This window comes from Lepisma saccharinum, chromosome 1 (assembly GCF_977018435.1).
Source record: "Lepisma saccharinum chromosome 1, izLepSacc3.1, whole genome shotgun sequence".
NCBI lineage: Eukaryota > Metazoa > Arthropoda > Insecta > Zygentoma > Lepismatidae > Lepisma > Lepisma saccharinum.
The window spans coordinates 162,035,717-162,050,933 of record NC_139229.1 but is presented as its reverse complement, the minus strand read 5'-3'; the positions used below and the strand labels follow the sequence as shown (position 1 = coordinate 162,050,933).

At 38.2% G+C, this 15,217-nt stretch overlaps 1 protein-coding gene across 7 annotated transcripts in view; it reads left to right on the top strand.

Moving 5' to 3' along the window:
* The window catches only part of LOC146003307 (uncharacterized), a 54,149-nt gene that overhangs the window by 21,966 nt on the left and 16,966 nt on the right, over window positions 1-15,217 (top strand). For all 7 annotated transcript variants that reach the window (XM_083141611.1, XM_083141618.1, XM_083141592.1 and 4 more), the window contains 5 exons: window positions 469-670; window positions 4,164-4,264; window positions 4,720-4,888; window positions 5,540-5,658; window positions 12,833-12,989. In XM_083141611.1, coding sequence (XP_082997737.1) covers window positions 469-670; window positions 4,164-4,264; window positions 4,720-4,888; window positions 5,540-5,658; window positions 12,833-12,989 — 748 coding nt within the window. The remainder of the gene's footprint in view (window positions 1-468; window positions 671-4,163; window positions 4,265-4,719; window positions 4,889-5,539; window positions 5,659-12,832; window positions 12,990-15,217) is intronic.

Sequence of the window (15,217 nt, the reverse complement as noted above, 5' to 3'; positions counted from 1 at the left end):
TCCTTCCGTAGCTTGTGAATTGTAATAATTTTCCAAATTCACTATTTTGCAGTTTGAATTCAAATCATAGAGAATAGAGAAATTAAGTTAATTTCATAGAAGATGATATTGGTACTTAACAAAACCATACCTGGATCTGTATGAGTTTATTATTTCCATTTTGCAAAAACATCGATTTAGTTTAGTTTGTAATTGTCAGGGAAAAATGTAAATTTTGTCCTGGAAAACCTGGAAAAGTCAGGGAATTTCATTTCTGCTTGTTTGTAGCCACCCTGATATATATAAGGAGAGTTACATTTCAGTTTCAAGTTCTTCAGGATACTTTTTTTTTCTATCTATCATTGAAATGCAGTTTTCTAATACTGATTGTGAAGTGAAATTTATTATAGTATAGTATAGCCTCATTAATTGCTCTGCATATTAGTCCCAAGCAAAGACTTACTGTGATGAATCCTTTTCTGTTTTCAGGGGTTCAAGAGACACCAGAGGACGTGTGAAGAAGCAGAGGGACCACCAGTTGTTGTGAAGCTGAAGAAGGTCTCTAGCAATGAAAATGCCCCAGTAAATGATGTTACTACTACCGAAACCATCATTCCTGATATTATTGATCCAGATGAGGATGAGTTCCGTCCATCAGGGATGGATCCGTTCTTGATGGATAATATGAAAGGTAATGTCAGCTGTCTTAGGAAGATTATATGACAACAAAGATATGAATTTTTTGCTAATACCGACAAAGTGCCAAAGTACAATTTACTGATTCCAATAACCAGTTGGGCCTTCCTGATGCCATAGTAGCCTTGTAATCAAGGAGTCCTGGGTTCGATTGCTTCGGAGGCACATTATGCAGTGGTTTCGATCCCATTTTAAACTGCAGGTACAGGCGCAGTTACACTACCTGAGTATAAAGTGGACATGGACAAACATTAACAAACAAACAAACAAAACAATATTGGTATACTAACAGTCTGATGTAATATTACTAGGGGCATGCATATTTCGTTTTTGACGGAAACACGAAATGTGAAATAACACATTGTAATGTTAATTGTGAGGTGTAGTTTGGTACCATATTGTGTCACAAAATGATGCAAAATGCGAAATAAATTCTTAAACATGAAATTTAGGGTTTATTTACTGATTCGCAGAGAATATGTAAATGTACTCTTAGAAGATAAATGTTAATTTTGTGTAATATGCATAATTTTTAAATTAAATTTAGGTTTCTATTCACCATTTTAACACCGAAATGCCATTTTATATACCACTTTTGATCCCAAAATATGATAAATTTTTGTACTGAAATCTTGATCTTTTATTCACCATAAATATGTGGCTCTAAATATTACAAATGTTCCATGAAAGACAAAAAGTTCTTATTGACCCCTTATTTACTGTATGCAACCAGGTTACTGTCAAAAGGTTTTGTTTGAAAAACAGATCTGCATATTAAGATATTTATTTTACAAAACTCTACGCATGTTACAACATTATACATATTCATTACTGCAGAATTTCACCCTAAATTACAAACTTTTTATGGAAATAGTGGATTGGTAATTTTACTGATAAACTGATATTACCTGTATTGGCTGATGCCGATATATAGCGATATGCATATTTAGTTTTTGACAGAAACATAAAATATGAAATAACACACTGTAATACTCATTTTTTATGTTTTTGAAAGGTGCAAGGTACATTCTCCTAGTATGTTTTGTCTAAATGAACTGTGATATGAACTACAAAATGTAGAGTTTATTTATGAACACAAGTTTCTGAACCCTAAATTATCCTGTGAGTTATGCAAAATCATGGAAACTAATTGATTCTGCTGTCAAAGTGTGAGAAGTAAAAATGGACTCCTGTACACAGAAATAAAGTTAATAGTGATTCGCATAACAAACACCAAGGAACATCCTGCATAATGAATGTGTGCATGGGCCAGAAAATGTCCCGCATTACAAACTGCACACAAATATCGTCACATATGATTAACCCCTCTCAGGTGTGTCTCATTATCTTACATGATCAGGTACACATAGTACTGTACTTTATACACAAGCACCGACCTGGCTACAATTTATGTAAAAAACGATTGTTATAAATTCACTAAAAGAAAGACCTACCAAAGCATCAAAAGTCGAAATAGCAATGAACAAGAGTGTACATACATACATACTGTAGTATACATATTTTTTGTAACTGTATTATTCCTATTGTATTTTCTGTACTTGTACTTTATACCTAGTCATATCATAAATACTGTCACAAGGTTTGCAGATGGTTAGGGATAGTGTAATATCCATATAATATGTGGTACATGGATATGTGAGGAACACAAAACACCTATAGTTACTCAAAATGACCACCTTTAGCATGCACACAGTCCTTTAGTCTTTGTGGCCATGGATCACTTGCATTACGCACGATATCTACAACGAAATCCACCACTGCCTTCACGAGAGAGTGCTTTAAACTGGTCATGTTTGGGTGTATTTTCTTGCATGCCATTTCCTGAAGTACAGCCCACAATTTGTAGTCCAGAGGGTTAAGATCAGGGCTACCAGAATGCTAATGAGAAGTGGAAAAGAAGTGTGGCACATTCGTCAGGAGCCACTGCTGGGTCGTTAACCTTATGGGCTGGTGCCGAATCCTGCTGGAAACTCCAGGCCTGACTGGGAGATCAGATGTTTGTGAGACCCTTGACCACACTCTCAAGAATAGTCTCTTGGTACACATTGGCTGATGTTTTGATGTCTTGCCCGCAGAAATGCAGCTCAGTTGTGCCCTTGTAGTTAACCCCCCCCCCCCCACCACACCATAACTGACACGGGATGATGGCCCCTCTGGACCCTTGTCAGCAGCTTCTCGTGAACTCCTCTCATATACCCTGTCATTTTGGGCATTGATTGCCTCCTCAACATTGAACAGTTTTTCATCAGTGAAAAGGATTCGTCTTTGCCCATTTGCTGCATGCCTCATGCATAGGCGTTTTGCTTTGATCAACCTCTGATGCTTTAACGTATCAGTGAGAAAATGACATGTACCTCGTTTGTAAGCTTGCAGTCCCAGGTCATAACACAACACATGATACATGGACATTATGGACATCTTGTGGTCCTGAGCCAGCACTGACTGTCTCCTGACAGGATTTCGTCACGCACATGCTGCCACTGCTTTCACAACCTATGGAGTCCTCACTGTTCGAGACAGCCATGCCCTAGGCTGGTCATTCACAGTTCGGGTTTCAGTGTATCGCTGGATAGAACGATAAACAAACCTCTTTGAGATTTGAAGCTCCTGGAGAAGTTTGAAAATCTCAACTGATGCTTTCCCTACCTTATATATTGCAGTGATAGCCACTCAGTTTTCATACTCGCCTCATTCCATCTTGACTTGTATCACAATCACCTTCATCCATCCACAGCACACCACCCAATGACTCAGGTCTTACAGCTCCCCGTGGGAAAGTGCTGCCCTTGCTCTGAAGGTGTCCAGCCAGCCTCCAAAGTTGTGACAGTATTTATGATATGATTAGGTGTATTAATAAATTCCTAGCATTTCCAACATTGGTGGTGCTTGCCATTTTGTTTAGAATGTTTTGGACCAGGCTCGGGAACGGGTTAAAATTGCACCCGTGGTTACCTACGGGAAGCAGCATCCTACGGCAGAGATTGCATTCGTTATGCAAGGCACCCTGCATAGTTATAACTACGTAAATGTGATATTAGAAAATAAATATTTGTTTGTGTAATAAGTGCACTTTTTAAATCAAATTTAGGACCACATTCAACATTTTAACACCAAAATGTCATTTTTATATATCTTTTGATCCCAAATTATGACCAGTGTTTGTACATTTGTTCATTCTGCAGATAGAGTGCAGAATGATAAATGAAGAGGTCAATTGATAGAAGAGTTTGTTTCTTGGGGAATGGTCATAGAACACAGATATAGTGGTCTAATTCTGAACTTCATTCCCTTTTTTACTTACTTATGTTTGTGTTTCACTTTTGTGATGGTGATTGAACAATATATGGCAGTTTTTTGTACTGGTATTTCTGTTGATTGGTTAATATAAATTGCACTATTTGAAAGTGATTACTCATATATATGATAGCATATAACTTAATATTTATTACTGTTTTATTGACTCACAGGTGTTGTCCTAAACAAAGTGAATGAATTAATAGAAGACACTTCAGCCACTGCACCTGGGCGATGCCACTGTTGTGGAGAAGATTTGGAAACTGCACACTTGGTATGTGTAGCTTATGCATGTCTATATGTTTTTCATTACCATTTTGAAAGTTTGAAATTCCTTTAAATTAGTGCGGAAATGTGCATTATGGAGGCAGCAAGGTGATTAATAACTTTTCTTTTAAAAATATTATTTGAATGAAACTTTCTATACTTCTGATTTTTCACATTCTTTATGCTTTGTACTTTTTTTATAAAAATTTCTTTAAATTTAATTATTGCTGTCAAGACATGTAGTTTATGAGTTGTGGACAAAATTGAGTTTTGATTTATTTCAGTAAATCATGGGGAATTCTTGTATTTATTGAGCTTTCGTGTCCATTATTTCCTTTGTTGCATCAGATATCCTGTTCCTCCCTTGTTTTGTTTTTCTTCATTTAGTTACACATTATTTTTTTGTTAATATTTATTTTATTTTATTTTGTAAAAGTGTGTGGTTAATTTTTTGTTGCCTAGGGCGGAGACTTTGAATGTGTTGATTGCAATAAAACCTTCAAATTGAAATCCAGTTTAGACAGACACAGAAGAGTCATTCACCTTGAAGGGGACACATACTCTTGTCCGGAGTGTGAGGCTCGCTGCCCTGACAAAGGAACGCTTGCTCGCCACCTTTATACTCACACAGGTATTTTTTTAATGTATAATAAAAGTATTTTTATCAGAAAAATCTTAAATTTTCTTTCAATTACAGTTTATATATTGACTTTGTTATCCTATTAGGTAAACTTTTACCAAATTAGTATCTTTGTAAATTGATGTCGAAGATCAGAAACATTGCTGCTAGTTACATATTGTTTTGCAAAAACATTTCTTGTCTCTTGATTTCAACATTGATAAACACCAGTCAGCATTCACCATAACAACAGTCCATAATCAAATCTGTTGCCAAATCAACATGTACCTTTTTTGTGCTTTCCTTCTTCATGCGAGTAATAAATTGCATTTTTGCAGTCCGCATGTGATAATAAAATTATGTAATGACATTCAGTAATCACCTGAGTGGCAAACATTTTTTTAGCACATTCTTATCCATATACTCTGATGAAATTTTACATTATTTATGTCAAGAAGGAGCAAAAATCTGTAAATATGTAATTTTACATCTTACGAGAATTAAATACCATTTCTTACTTTAATTTTTGTAAAAACATTTTTGCGTTTTATCCCTTTAACAAATTTTAAAATTTTAGTTTGTAAGTTTTTGTTCCAAGGACTTCAGTCTTTTGAATACACATTTTAAGATTTTAATGTTCATCCTGTGATAATTGTGTTCCAGGTTTGAAGCCATATTCATGCACTCGTTGCAAGAAACTATTTAGCCGTAAATACCACTTGGAGCGCCACATTGTCCAAACAGGATGTGATGGGAACCCAAAACCAGCCCATCCCTGCCAGGTATGTTATTAATGCCTGTTGCTGTGCTGTTATCCAAATTTATATGAATAAATGAGTCAGCGTAACGGATATCTTTAGCCACACAGCAACAGAATTAAAGAAATACAATCCTTGATAAAATGAAAAGCAAAACTGATATTTTCTAGCTTTCTCACTGTCATTGCCAAGGCAAACGTGGAGAGAAGTTAAAGGGATTAGTTAGAGTATGGTGCTTATGACATCACCTCCAATATGGTGGAGAATGTGTAGAACCCTGTATCCACCCCTCTTATGTGCCTTCACAGCATGGTAGAATGCACAGGCGATAGCTTTAATTGGTATAGCCCAAATAGTACAGGTCCTTACATTGTCATCGCCGAAGGCGTGGGTGGTAATATAGGCAAACTGGCAGATGGGAGTGTTGGAAATAAGTTTTGATTCGAAAGGCAGGTATCATTGTACATCTCATCGAACAATGTGGTAAGAACAAGGTTCGAATTACGTTCGAAACCACCCAGGATGCAAATAACTTTGTGTAAAACAAATCCTTTCAACAAGAAATAGCCATCAGTTCACGCATCCCACAGTCTTTGGTCCAAAGAGAAGGCCTTGTGTTCGGAATGTCTCAGAACAGGATGTTCTAGAAGGTGTTCAATCTCCCATACCAGTAATACAGGCCAAGCGTATAAAAAAAAAACGCTGGAATGACAATGGGTCATTCACTCTCGTTGACACTAAACTATTTTGTATAACGTTTCAAGGAAAACTGCTACCTGAAAAAATTATTGTCAACAGTAATATCCTCGAAGTATCACCACGTCAAAAAACTGTTTTGCAGTGCAGGCAATGCTATCGGTTTGCACATTCTACTCCACAATGTCGTTCGGTTCCTAAATGTGCTACATGTGGCAAACATAAACATGGTGACTCATGTACCTTACCTGTAAAATGTTCCAACAATTGTTCCGGTGCTCATTCAGCCCTGGATAGAACATGCCCCCACCGGCAACAGAAACAAAACATACAGAATCGCATGGCGAAGGACAATCTTTCTTATCATGAAGCAAGAAAACAACTGTTAGGTATCTATCAAAGCCCTACGTCTCTGGAAGATGTTCTAACAATACCTCCCACCAGAGCTGATTTCCCTTTGCTTCGCAACCTCCACCCTAATAACACTTCCGCATCCCATCTTGCTAACACTTGTGCTGCTACATCTTCTCATCAGCTGACCCAAATTTCAGCAGAGGCTTCTCATCTTCCTTTACAGTACACAGGCTCTATCCCAAATGTACAGAACACTGAGCTACAACGAAAGCCTCAGAAGATGACTCGGAAGCAGAATGTACCACCTGTTGCTGCAGCAATATCATCATCTAGCACTTCCGATGAGGAGGAGATTACTTCCTCTCCCGCCATCGGTGCACACGCTGCTCCTCCTAAATCTTCTGGAGGTGACGCCTACATACCTCCAGGATTCAGTCATACATCTCATGGTACTCCACTTTTACCACAAGAAGACATACAAACTGTGTATACAGCACTTCTGAATACTATTCCAAAATTGTGGACCACTCGTTTACAAATCAAGGACCTCACCAATCAAAAGCATCTCCTTGTACATATCCGAGACCTTACTCACCATCTTCTGACAGTCCTCTCTCATCTCACTCACTAAATCACTAGTATGGACATGACCTTCCTTATTCAGTGGAATGTCAATAGCTTTTCTGCTAGAAAATTAGATATACAACAACTAATTAGTGAACGCCATCCCTTAGTGATCTGTTACCAGGAAATGAAAGGAACTGTACAAGAAACATACCACGTTAAACATTATCACTGTCTCGGTCCACTATTCCCAGAGCGAGCTCGTGGGGTTGGCATTCATATTCATGCATCAGTTGAATATGAAGAACTTCAACTTCCTCTACATAACAGTCTGTTTAGAATAGCACATGTGGAGGCACAGGCAATCCAAATTCGGATAGCACAACAACAATTGGTATATTATCAATATCTATATTCCATCTCATTATTCACAACAACTCATTCGAGGATTACCACCTCCATTCATCATCTTTTGGGATTTCAATGCTCATCACATAATCTGGCACCCCTCCCATAGTGATCGACTGGGTCACACAGTAAATGAGTGGATGGAGGACAATTTCCTCATTCTGTTAAATGATGACTCTCCCACACATTATCATGGGTGTGGATATGCCCCCACAGCCATCGATTTAACTTTTGTTACAGAAAGCATTTACACAAAATTTAGTTGGCATGTTGATGATGATCTACATGGTAGTGATCATGCTCCTATATACTTGCAAGGATCATTTATGTCCCATGTAATGACACAACCTACAAGCATGCCTATAACAAGCTGGCACACAGCAAATATCCAGAGAGAGCATTACACAACCATCATGCAATAATTTATTCTTAAACATTCCATAACAGAACATCGTCCCATAACATACCAACGTCTTCTCCTCTACATCACTAAAACTATGGAATTTACTCAGCAGACGACAAAGAACTTATATGCAATATAAATTCCCACATTTACATTGGTGGATGCAGGAATGCACACAAGCTAAACAAGCACGTAAGAATACAGAAACAACGTATCCATCCCAACCCAATCCAATTACATGGAATGCATGGAAGCGTTCGAAGGCTATAGCCAAAATAACATTTATACAAGCAAAAAGAACTGCTTGGCACCAATACTGCAATTCCATTAATTGCCAAGAATAATTAGGCACCATTTGGCATAAATTCATTTTTTGCATAAACAGAGAACGCCTACCAGCAAATCGATTAATACCGATTGGCATGCAGATTTTCTTTCCAAAATAACCCCTCCGTCTGTCCCTGTGCATTTTGTACCCCAGCAGGATATGCCTTTGGCCCAACAGGGAGACTTCCCTTTGATCACTCATGACGAACTCAGAGGTATATTACGAACAGTATCGGATACCGCACCTGGGATTGATGGCATCACATAAAGGGTGCGGCAACATAACTTCCTTATTTCAGAATGCAATAAAACCCATGTGATGAATTAGAATTGTTTAATGTTTTTTTTACACTGTAGGTACATATCTATAGTTATGTTTCACGCAGTTTTGAAAATCATATCAGGGAGGTGACGCCCCCCCCATTGTCCATACACTGAAGAAGCCGATTTCTGGCATTCTTCATGACCCGAACTAGCATATCAGTGGGAATGTTGGCAATTTCTTGACGGATGTTGGCCTTCAGGTCTTGGAGGGTCCTTGGACGGGTAACATAAACGTGGGATTTCAAAAATCCCCACAAAGAAAATCGCAAGGTGCCAAGCGCAGATGCATGTTTGCGTGCAGAACGCCGTGGTGATCGCAAGATTGAAGCTCTCACTGCCTCAATGTTCTCACGTGATCGGATGGGCCGAGGGGCTCCTGTTCTTCGTCTTGTCGCACTCGCGGTTTGTCTGAACGTAGTGACCCAGGTAACAATTGATTTCCGGTCTGGGACAGGGCCCAAAGGGGCTACATGAAAGTGCTTTTGGAAGGCACGCTGGGTTGAGATAACAGAACATCCGTTCATAAAGTAGGCCTCGATGGCAAACGCACGCTCCTCACTGTTCCAACGCATGATGGTGACTGACCGGGGCACAAACGAAACTTTAGACTCGCGCCTGTTGAATGAGACCACTCCTGCCCTGCTACGACCTCTACAGGCTGCATGGCGCGCATTTCAAAAAAGGAAGTTACGTTGCTGCACCCTGTATAAAGCCATCCACTACTTACCAGATGACGGTCTCGATGTCTTAGTTTCCATCTATAACAATATCTGTAACGGATGAGATACCAATGGATTGGAAAGCCCATATAGTTATTCCCATCTTGAAACCAGGCAAACCTTCCAATGTAGCAACTTCTTACAGACCCATAGTGCTCATCTCAGTTTTTGAAAAACTGTTTGAGAGTACTGTCAAAAATAGAATTACCTGGACTTTAGAAAAACACCTTTATTTTTACCCTTCACAATTCGGTTTTCGCCATCAACACAGTAGTCAAGATGCCCTAGCTACCTTCACTGCAGCAATAAAAAATAGCAAAATCACCAGTTCTTATTGTTATGCTGTAATCATAGACATAGAAAATGCATACGACTCTATTCCTTTACATTTATTAATGTCAAAATGTGGACAACTTAAATTTACAGTCTCACCTTGCACACATAATATGGAACCTATACGCTCATCACAACTTATATACCTGGTCCTCTGATCATCTCATAGGACCTAGAACTACTTCTCAAGGTATACCACAGGGTGCACCGCTTAGCCCACTGTTATTCAATATTTATACCAATGGACTCCATACCATTGATCTTCATGATTTCCAGATACTTCAATATGCGGATGACTTTTGCTTCTACCATATTAACCCGTATGCCACACAAGAGATCCTGGCTTTGAATAAGTTACTGGCTTCAATCTGTGCGTGGTTTAATACAGCTGGGTTACATTTTAATCATGAAAAATCCAAAATAATTTGTTTCAATGCTACCTGCCCAACCAGATATCCATATAATATCAGCACCATTCACAACATTCCTGTTGTACAAACCTGTAAATACTTAGGTATTCACTTTGACAGAAAAGCTAACTGGAAAATGCAAATAGAATATCTGCATGCCAAGGGGGAAAAAATATATCACCTTCTTAGGAGCATGGCAGCCACCAAGTGCTTCTATTTTTTTATAAAAAATTGCTTCAGAACATACTTTGATTATGCATCATTTTGTTATGGGGGAGCATCCCCCAGATTTATATTGAAACTGGGAATACTCCAAAGACAGGTATTCAGAACTTGCTTAGGGGTGATGCATTCCAGCCCGAATGACAGTGTCTACGTAGAAAGTACGGAGTGTTCTCTGACTGCTCGCAGACGGCACTTAACCTACAAGTTTCTTCTTCAGACAGGGACAAAATACTTGTACCCCTTTAATTCACTTTTCGACACTTGAAATGGTTACAGGCTCAGGTAATAAATCCTTACAACACATACTATTATTTCATATACTGCTTTCATCTTGACACTGAAGCATACTTCAACATACACACTTTTACACATCCCCCACTATATACTCTGGACATTCCGATTATTTCACCTTGTAATATATCTCTTCTTGATAGGGGAGAACATGGGTCATATCGTGAAAAATGGCAATACCATGTCTTTATATATACGGATGGTTCCAAACAAGACCAGGGAGTGGGATGTGCATACTATATTCCACACATGCGGCTCACTCACAGATTCCGATTACCGGGTGAAACATCAATATTCACAGCAGAATGTTATGCCATATTATGGGCTATAGGATTCGGAATAGAACATAATCTTTCTCACATATTAATTCTTACAGATGCACGGAGTCTACTACCAGCCATAACTACTCCATATCCTCTGCTTTGCAAACAATCTATCTTTGTTCAGCTAATCATCAAACATGTTCAACAGGCTATACAGCACAATATAGAGATACACTTTATTTATGTTAAGGCTCACCATGTCAATACGGGCAATCAGCAAGCAGATGATTATGCTAAACAAGCCACCCGATTAGAGAACATTCCAGAAATACATCTTCCATACACAGATTTGCTACCGAGAGCCAAAAAGAAATTACTCTGTTTGGCACAGCTGGTGTGAAGAACAATTTCAGACTGTCGGCCACACATACAAATGGGTGGCTGATGTCACCCTGGTTTTATGCATATAACCTCCCACGAGCGGTTTTGACATTCATCATTCGCTTAAGGACAGGTCATGTCCGTACTAATTCTCATCTAGCTCGTCTGAACATATTACCCAAAACACAATGTATTTGTGGGGCAAAACATCAAGACACTAATGACTTCTTCTTTCAGTGTTCTGAATTTCAACACCAACAATCAATTCTATACAGAGGCTGACACATTTGTCAGGTCCCTACTTCTATCATCTCACTAATTTCCGATCAATCAATACATATAATGTGGATCCTCTATAGATATGCCAGGAGATGTAGAATATTATTTTTACCATTGCTCTTTTCTCACACCCATCAATATCTTTATCATCTTTTTTTACATACCCACATGCATACTACTCCTGATACACATATATTACAAAAAAAACAAAAAAACTACCATAGTTGGGATGGGATACCAATGTTCAGTGTGGTATCACAAGTGTAAAAGGTTCGCCTTGTGCTTCGGTGTGGGGCAGCCATATGTGGTGTTGGTGTGGTTTTGAGTGTTAACAATTGCGAAGAACCTATTTATTTATATAAATAGGAGGAAGAGGTTGATGTCATGTAGGATGTTATCTGTAACAGATACATTCCTACAGTACATATGTCCAAAATCGCAATGGCGAGATAGGGACATGAAGAAGAAGAAGGAAGGAAGTGCCACGAATGTAGTGGGAAAGTATTGTGTGGTAGAAGAGGTTCGATCACAAAAATTGTGTTTTTCAGTATTCGATTTTTGATGGTTTTCATGCAAGGTTGATTTATAATGTAATGTGTTCAACCTATTGTAGGAATTCGATAACCAGCCACGAACTGGGTGTTGTGGTTTTAGTGTTTTTGATTGATTGATGGATGGATGGATTTGGTGTTTTAAGTCCACTTTATGCACAGTAAGACTAATCGGGACTAGATATACAGTTTAAAGTGGGATCCGAACCACTATGTGCCTCCACCAGATATCGAACCCAGGACCCCTTGATTACAAGGCGAAGATGCAACCAATGTGCAATCGGGGAGGCCTGGTAGTGTGATGTTTTAAATTAAATTTTTTAAACTCTAGTACACATTTCTCCTACAGAAAAAAATATAAATCGTAATCAAACTGAACTGAATTTTAGCCATTTTTTGTGCTTACCTCTATGACAAACATCTTATTTTATAATTCTAGAAATGCATTCTGAAAAAGAACACTGTGGAATTATTTTTTTAAAATATAAATATTTGATATGTTCATTAAATCTTATACCTTTCTTAGAAGAAAAAAAGTAAGTTTTTAAATTAATAATCCTGGTTTTAGGAAGTCCTTTATTTCTAGTTTTGACATTGTTACCATGATGTGAAGTGCATACATTCCTTTATGTAATTATTTTTTGTTTACAATTGACTTTTATCATTATAGGTGTGTGGAAGGATGTTCAGTCGGAAGGATAACCTTAGGGAGCACCTTAGGGCTCATGCTGGGCAGATGAAGAGAAAAAAGAAATTTTCATGCGAGTACTGTGGAAAGGAATTTTATGGAACATCCTTGTTGCAAGTTCATGTTCGAACACACACAGGTTTGTTGAAAAACCTTATTTTTTTTAACCATGTGTCATGTACTAAATTTTTTTTAAAAAAATAAATAGTATTGTTGCAATGCAGTCTGGAAAATTGCATCAGGAAAGATGCAATTTAGATTCCTATAAGAAAGTAAATATAATACATGTCAGGAAATTTATATTTTAGTTCAGCATCTCCCTTCCATGTTTCATCTTTCAGAACAGTATTTTTTCTGTAAAAAGGTCATAATGACTAGTGAAAATTTGTCTATTAGCAACATTCTTATTGTAGCTGTTTAACATGCATGGATATTTCTGATAGCAAATGGAAGAAAAGTGCCTGAAATAAATTCTACTATTTATCATAGGGATGGGCTATATGAAATTTTGGCAAATACCGATAAAATACCAATATAAAATTTACCGATAGTGATAGCCAATATTCTACCGATCCGCTATAAAATTCCAAATGGTCCTTGAAAAACCTGAATAGTTCATTGACCTCCTTAATAAATGTTTGTTTCCATGTGATTGCAGTTCAAAAGAAGTTGCATATTTAGACATTTACTTTTTTAAAAAATAGGCCATGGAAATTATCCATAAAAATAATTATAACAAAATGGCAGAATTTTGCACTAAATCAAGATATTTATAGATATATCGGTTTGGTAAAATAATCGATAATTTTACCCATAAAATGATACACTGATACAGTCAACTCTCGATACAATGACCTTTCACAGTTCCCAGGAAAAGGGTCGTTATTTCGAAGGGGTCATTATTGGAATTTGCACCAATTTTCAGCTTAAAAGGAGCTCAAACTGACACAAAGATGCCTAGGAGACGGTAACACAATTTATCCTGGTAGTTATACAATCTGTTATGCACATGACGCTTGTTGTGAGAAGGAAAATAGAACATGAAAACGTTTTCACACAAAAAGGATTTAAAATAATGTTACTTTCTTTTAATTGTGCAGTCCTTGCTCTTCCAGGAAATTCTTACAATTCTAGTTCATGAGAAACCCGTTTGCACTGAGACCTATGGAAAGGAAAACAATCTCTCGCTTATTGCAAGCGAAACTCGAAGAATCTTGACACCAGTTACACTGGTGCCAGCAAAACTTGGGAGATATTCGTGCAGAATGAATGTTGGATTTTGTACGGCTCTACTGGAGCATTGTCTGTTGAAAGATTAACTGGTAAGATAAGATCTCTCCAGAGAAACAACACAACCTTTCTAGGCACCAGACAAAAAAAAATAGAAAAAAAAGGCAGGGCTGTAAATTTCGTTCTGGTTCGGCTGTGTAAAATACATCGTAAGAAAAAAAAGTCACGTTTTCTTTGCTTCAACCAACTTCATAGTCACCCCCCTCCCCATTCAAATGTATCCAGAACTGGTTGCCCCATTTTAGACATCAAAGGAAAGAAAAAGAAAGAGCATCCACTTCCAACCTCGCCTGAAATCACCCCGTGTTCACACATGAACAAGAAAATCGTGGCTGAAACAATCGTCATCGCTGCCCCCCTCCCCCTACACTTTGCTGAGAGGAAGAAAGAGAGAAGTCACTCAGCCAATGGAACACTTTTTTGGCAAATATTACGACATTGCCACAGTTAGGAAAACGTATTAAGTGGGACACGGGAGTTATGATGCACGTAAGATCGAAGTAAACTTTTGCGGAAGCTTGGATGACAAATCATTAAGCGGGTTGACGATCTTTAGTTGGCCTATGTGGCTTTGATTATCTCTAACAGTTAAGTTTTTCTATGAAGTGTTAAAGAATGCGTTTTGCATGAAAGCGGTTACTGGAAGTTGTCGGCTACAAGGACAAGAGTTGCTCACTCATGGGGACCTGCTGAAATCTAGGTCAGATCTGGACAGACAGTCCAGACTTCCAGGCACCACGCATCTGTCTAGGTCGATTTAAAATAACATCCAAGCACATTCGATCTTCTCTTCTCGCGTATCCAAGAGCAAGTGAAATCAGAATGGCAAGACAAGCCTAGCATGTTGGGTAGCGGCCGTCGGGTGTGGGCTAACATTGGCACGTTTGGGGGAGGGGAAGGTAGAGGTCAAGTGCTATTGGATATCACTCAAGCTTGGTGAGGTGGCGTCTAATTTGAGATCAGACCCACTTGCGAGCGGTAGAGCGCTCGTGAAGGGAATGGGTGCGATTAAAACGAGTGCAAGAAACGTATTTTTTGGCCGATTTCCTTCAATTTTTCCAAATTTTTCACGGTTCC